Source organism: Trypanosoma grayi, assembly GCF_000691245.1.
Source record: "Trypanosoma grayi strain ANR4 Tgr_1057_V1, whole genome shotgun sequence".
Taxonomy (NCBI): Eukaryota; Euglenozoa; class Kinetoplastea; order Trypanosomatida; family Trypanosomatidae; genus Trypanosoma; species Trypanosoma grayi.
The window spans coordinates 1-5,616 of NW_008826676.1; the positions used below are offsets into that span (position 1 = coordinate 1).

General features: G+C 54.3%; 4 protein-coding genes across 4 annotated transcripts; all 4 read left to right on the plus strand.

Annotated features, from left to right (window-relative positions):
- Positions 1 to 762: 762 nt before the first annotated feature.
- On the plus strand, positions 763 to 1,146 carry DQ04_10571000 (hypothetical protein; the record flags this gene model as incomplete). Its single annotated transcript, XM_009316289.1, has 1 exon — positions 763 to 1,146. One exon carries the CDS (start codon positions 763 to 765, stop codon positions 1,144 to 1,146), a length of 384 nt encoding a protein of 127 aa, XP_009314564.1.
- A 497-nt stretch (positions 1,147 to 1,643) lies between these two features.
- On the plus strand, positions 1,644 to 2,786 carry DQ04_10571010 (hypothetical protein; the record flags this gene model as incomplete). Its single annotated transcript, XM_009316290.1, has 1 exon — positions 1,644 to 2,786. One exon carries the CDS (start codon positions 1,644 to 1,646, stop codon positions 2,784 to 2,786), a length of 1,143 nt encoding a protein of 380 aa, XP_009314565.1.
- Positions 2,787 to 3,192: 406 nt separating this feature from the next.
- Positions 3,193 to 4,299, plus strand: DQ04_10571020 (hypothetical protein; the record flags this gene model as incomplete). The annotated part of the gene is made up of 1 exon (XM_009316291.1): positions 3,193 to 4,299. One exon carries the CDS (start codon positions 3,193 to 3,195, stop codon positions 4,297 to 4,299), a length of 1,107 nt encoding a protein of 368 aa, XP_009314566.1.
- Positions 4,300 to 4,705: 406 nt separating this feature from the next.
- DQ04_10571030 (hypothetical protein) lies at positions 4,706 to 5,616 on the plus strand (the record flags this gene model as incomplete). The annotated part of the gene is made up of 1 exon (XM_009316292.1): positions 4,706 to 5,616. A coding segment is annotated over one exon (911 nt), but the record flags the coding sequence as incomplete, so codon positions are not given.

Below are 5,616 nucleotides of genomic sequence, written 5' to 3' on the forward strand. Positions count from 1 at the left end.
GCCCTCGCGCTGTGCTGCTGCACCTCTCTGTGCGTGGCTGCTGGTGGCTCACTTGAGGACGGAAGTCGATCGACAGTTATTGAAGGTGATCCCCAGATAACGCTAAAGGAGACAGTTGATACCAGCATCTGCAAAGCGCTGATTAGCTCAGCTACTGGGAATACCAACGAAGTTACAATTTCGACTACGGTTACTTTGAAGAAGACGGGTGACACTGAAGATCCGAAAAAAATTACGAATGAACCGCCTGAGAAAGTCACTGTTCCTGTTGGGCACAAGTTAACTCTGACGACCTCACTGGATGTTAAATGTACAAAAAAAAACCCAACGGCTGCAGAAACCTCTGAAGCAACGTGTATAGTTAACAAGGATGAAGCAGCTACCAACAGTATCTCCTATGATGTCACTGTGAAGCCCACTACAACTGGCCAAACTGCTGTAAATATCCCGGAGACACAAAAGCGTGAAGTGAAGGTACCAGCTGGGCACGATGTGAACATTATTGCAAAAGTTGTGGCTACTTGTACGCCTGTACCAGAACCCGAAAAATCTTTACCGTCTGTACAGGCCAGAGGTCTAACCAGGGAACAACAAGATACGTCGGCTCTCAATCCAAACGTTGAGGATACGTCCGACCCACTTAAACCTTCTTCAGTTAAAGAAAGTACACCCAGGCAAAAGTCAGACGAACAGGCGCTTCAGGGAAGAACTCAATCTGGAATACCACGCACCCCATTGAGTGACCCTGCCACCGTCAGCGCAATGCCAAATGGTGAATTTAGTGGTAGAGAAAAGGGCAGTGTTGTCAGCAAAGACATCCCCGCTCCAACTTCCAGCGAGGCAGAGAGCACAGAAACAGACAACTCCGTCACAGTGAGTGACGCCGACCACACTGCCCCCACATCCACACCTCAATCAGGGACCAACACCGAAGGGGCACCCAACGCTGATGCCGGCACGTCCACCTCTGCGGGAGAGGGCGTGAAGCTTCCTGACCGCAACACCGACGCCAGCAGCAGCAGCACTGCGTGGGTGCGTNTGACGCCGATCACACTGCCCCCACAGCCACACCTCAATCAGGGACCACCGCCGAAGGGGCTCCCAACACTGATGCCGGTACGCCCACCTCTGCGGGAGAGGACATGAAGCTTCCTGACCGCAACACCGACGCCAGCAGCACTGCGTGGGTGCGTGCCCCACTGTTGTTGCTGCTGGCCTGCGTGGCCGTGTGGTGAGACGTCTGTGTGTGGGTGTGTGCAGGGGGTGACGATGGCCTCGTAATAATTGCGTTGAGTCCCGAGGGCTGCGTTCTTCATTATAAAGATTCTTTTGTTTTCATTTCATTGCTGCCCCGTTGTGGGCTGGGCGCTGTTTAATTCACCCGGGACTGTACTCACTTGTGCTGTGTGTGTGTTGTCCGGGAGGCGTCTGTTTGTTTCTTCTCTGGGTGTGTTGGGGCTTTGCTTGCTGCTGGGCATTGTGTGCGGCCTGCCCTCTAACTGATGTCACCTGTTGGGTGGTTCACTGTGCTGCGGTGCACTGTGTTGGTGCCGTGTCCCTCTCGCTCTCTGTGTGTGTGTGCCACCTGCTGTGCTCCTCCTCTCCCCCGCAGACACAGGTGGTCCCAGGCTACATTGACGCTGATGCTGCGCCACGTGCTGTGCGTGTTGGCCCTCGCGCTGTGCTGCTGCACGTCTCTGTGCGTGGCAGAAACCGGTGCACCTGCGGGAACAGTTGAATTCCCACTTGCTATTGGAAATGATGGTGCCGAGATATCCCTGACGGAGACAGTTAGTACTGAGAGCTGTGGGGTGCAGACAAGCCCGGTGGCTGAGGGATCCAGGACAGTTACTGTGTCTATTACGGTTACTTTGAGGAAGAAGGGTGACCCAGAAAAAACAAAAGAAATTAAGAAAAAAAACCCTACGATTGTCAAAGTTCCTCTTGGGCACATTTTTGCGCTGGATACATCTTTGATTGTTGAGTGTACGAAACAAAGTGGGGCTGATGCCGCCATCACGAAAACAAACTGCACTGCGGAAGATTCAGCTACGGCTACCGGCAGTATCACCTATGTGGCCACTGCTGCCGACTCCACAGCTGGCGGTATTACAACAACGAAGGAGCACGAAGTCAAGATACCAGTTGGGTCTGGCGTGAGTATTATGGAGAACGTTGTGGTTAAATGCATTCCCTTAACAGTGGCTGGATTGACCCCCACATCTGCAGGGGCCGGACCTTCCGGCGAAGGCAACGAAGGAAAACTTAATGGTAAAGTTCCTGAAGATATTTCTACCCAAGGTCAGTCTTCGATTAAGGACGATACCGTCAAAGGAGAGGCAGATCGACTTGCGTCACAGGCAAACGACATACATCAACCACCGGGTTCTGCATCGCATGATTCCATTGCCAACAGTGGAAAGATAAATGGTGAACGCGCCAGTGAAGAAAAGGACAGTAGTGTCAGCACCGAAGTCACTCCTCCAACTTCCAGCGAGGCAGAGAGCACAGAAACGGACAACTCCGTCACAGTGAAAAACGCCGATCACACTGCCCCCACAGCCACACCTCCAGCAGGGACCACCGCCGAAGGGGCTCCCAAAACTGATGCCGGCACGCCCACCTCTGCGGGAGAGGGCGCTGCAGCCAACGCGTCACCTGCGCTCAACGGCATCCCTCCGAGTGGCGTGAAGCTTCCTGACCATAACACCGACGCCAGCAGCAGCAGCACTGCATGGGTGCGTGCCCCACTGTTGTTGCTGCTTGTCTGCGTGGCCGTGTGGTGAGACGTCTGTGTGTGGGTGTGTGCAGGGGGTGACGATGGCCTCGTAATAATTGCGTTGAGTCCCGAGGGCTGCGTTCTTCATAATAAAGATTCTTTTGTTCTCATTTCATTGCTGCCCCGTTGTGGGCTGGGCGCTGTTTAATTCACCCGCGGCTGCACTCACTTGTGCTGTGTGTGTGTTGCCCGGGAGGCGTCTGCTTGTTTCTTCTCTGGGTGTGTTGGGGCTTTTCTTGCTGCTGGGCATTGTGTGCGGCCTGCCCTCTAACTGATGTCACCTGTTGGGTGGTTCACTGTGCTGCGGCGCACTGTGTTGGTGCCGTGTCCCTCTCGCTCTCTGTGTGTGTGCCACCTGCTGTGCTCCTCCTCTCCCCCGCAGACACAGGTGGTCCCAGGCTACATTGACGCTGATGCTGCGCCACGTGCTGTGTGTGTTGGCCCTCGCGCTGTGCTGCTGCGCCTCATCGTGGGCGGTAGAAACAGGTACACCTGAGCGCACAGTTGCATTGAAGCTAACGAATGGCGAAGCGAAGATAACGCTGACGGAGACAGTTGATGACAGCAGCTGCACAAAGCAGATAGCCGCAGCTGAGGGAAAGAGCAGCGATGCTGTCGTTACTACTGCGGTTACTTTGAAGAAGAAGGATGAATCCGGAAAGAGAGAAGATGTTCCGCATGAATCTTCTTTGATAGTCAAAGTCCCCGATGGGTACAAATTAACGCTGGTGACCACATTGGTTGCTGAATGTGCCAAAAAAAGTGAAGATGCGTCTGCGTCCACTGCAATAAGCTGCCAAGAGGCGGTGGGTGCAACTTCTGACACCTACACCATCACCTATGAGGCCACTACGAAGTCCACTGCTTCTGGCCAGACTGCTGCAAATATTCCGGAGACAGAAAACAATAATGTAAAGGTTCAAGTTGGACGCGATGTGAAACTCGTTGCGAAGGTCGTTGCAACATGCGCTGCTGTATCCGTGACTCAATCATCAACACTCCCCACAAAGACCATAACTCCTGGCAGAGGACAAGGGGAATCCCCTGATGGCAACGGCCCTGGCAACACTCTTACCAAAACAAATACTCATCTATCCAAGCAAAACCCTAACACGGCAGAGCCAGACATCCTGAAGACTCAGGGTGGACAGAAGCCTCAGCAACCCAACACTCCAGTGGGTGACTCCCCCACGGGAGTTCCAGAGTCAACTGGTCAAGATGATGCCGGCGAACCTGGCCGTGGTGTAAGCAAAGGCGTCACCGCTCCAACTTCCAGCGAGGCAGAGAGCACAGAAGCAGACAACTCCGTCCCAGTGAATGACGCCGATCACACTGCCCCCACAGCCACACCTCAATCAGGGACCACCACCGAAGGGGCTCCCAAAACTGACGCCGGTATGTCCACCTCTGCGGGAGAGGGCGTGAAGCTTCCTGACCGCAACACCGACGCCAGCAGCAGCAGCACTGCGTGGGTGCGTGCCCCACTGTTGTTGCTGCTTGCCTGCGTGGCCGTGTGGTAAAACATCTCTGTGTGTGTGTGCATGGGGCGACGATGGCCTCGTAATAATTGCGTTGGGTCCCGAGGGCTGCGTTCTTCATTATAAAGATTCTTTTGTTTTTATTATATTGCTGCCCCGTTGTGGGCTGGGCGCTGTTTAATTCACCAGCGACTGCACTCACTTGTGCTGTGTGTGTGTTGTCCGGGAGGCGTCTGTTTGTTTCTTCTCTGGGTGTGTTGGGGCTTTGCTTGCTGCTGGGCATTGTGTGCGGCCTGCCCTCTAACTGATATCACCTGTTGGGTGGTTCACTGTGCTGCGGTGCACTGTGTTGGTGCCGTGTCCCTCTCGCTCTCTGTGTGTGTGTGCCACCTGCTGTGCTCCTCCTCTCCCCCGCAGACACAGGTGGTCCCAGGCTACATTGACGCTGATGCTGCGCCACGTGCTGTGCGTGTTAGCCCTCGCGCTGTGCTGCTGCACGACCTTGTGCGCGGCACTAAGTGGTGATGGTGCAACTGAGGAGGCAGCTGCAGTGCAGCTTGTAGATGGCGGCGCGAAGATAGCGCTGACGGGGAAGATTGATGACAGCAAATGCACTGCAGCTTCCCCCCCGGCTCCTGGTGAGACGAAGGATGTTACGATTTCCACTACGGTTACTTTGAAGGAGAGTGCAACACAAGAGACGACACAAACTGCGAATGGTCCGTCTAAGGCAGTCAAAGTTCCCGCTGGGTACAGCATAGCGCTGAATACCTCAAGGGAGGTTAAATGTACGAAGAAAGCCGGAACTACTTCCAACGCCGCTGAAGAAAACTGCCCAGCGGCGGAAACAACTGATACCAACAGCATCACTTATGTTGTTACTGTAATGTCCACTTCTTCTGACCAGCCTGCTGTCAAGATTCCGGAGTCACAAAAATATGAAGTGAAGGTCCCAGCTGGGCACGATGTGAAGATCATCGAGAACGTCGTGGCTACTTGCAGCCCGCCAGCTACAAGTGCGTCACCTCCTTCACAACAACCGAAGGTAATTCCTGACCCACAAGGAAAGCGCCTGGCTGACAGCGGATTGCCTAAGGTGGGCCCTACTTCACCCGAATCTCCCCCACTTGATGGCCAACCCATCACAACAGAAGGAAACAATCGGGAGACTCAGGAAGGAGCGGAACTTCAACGTGACAGCACCAAATCACTTGACACCGCCACAAGCAGAGAGAAACTAAACGGTGCACGCACCGGTGGAGAAAAGGGCAGCGATGCCAGCAACAAAGTCACTCCTCCAACTTCCAGCGAGGCAGAGGGCACAGAAACAGACAACTCCGTCACAGTGAGTGACGCCGA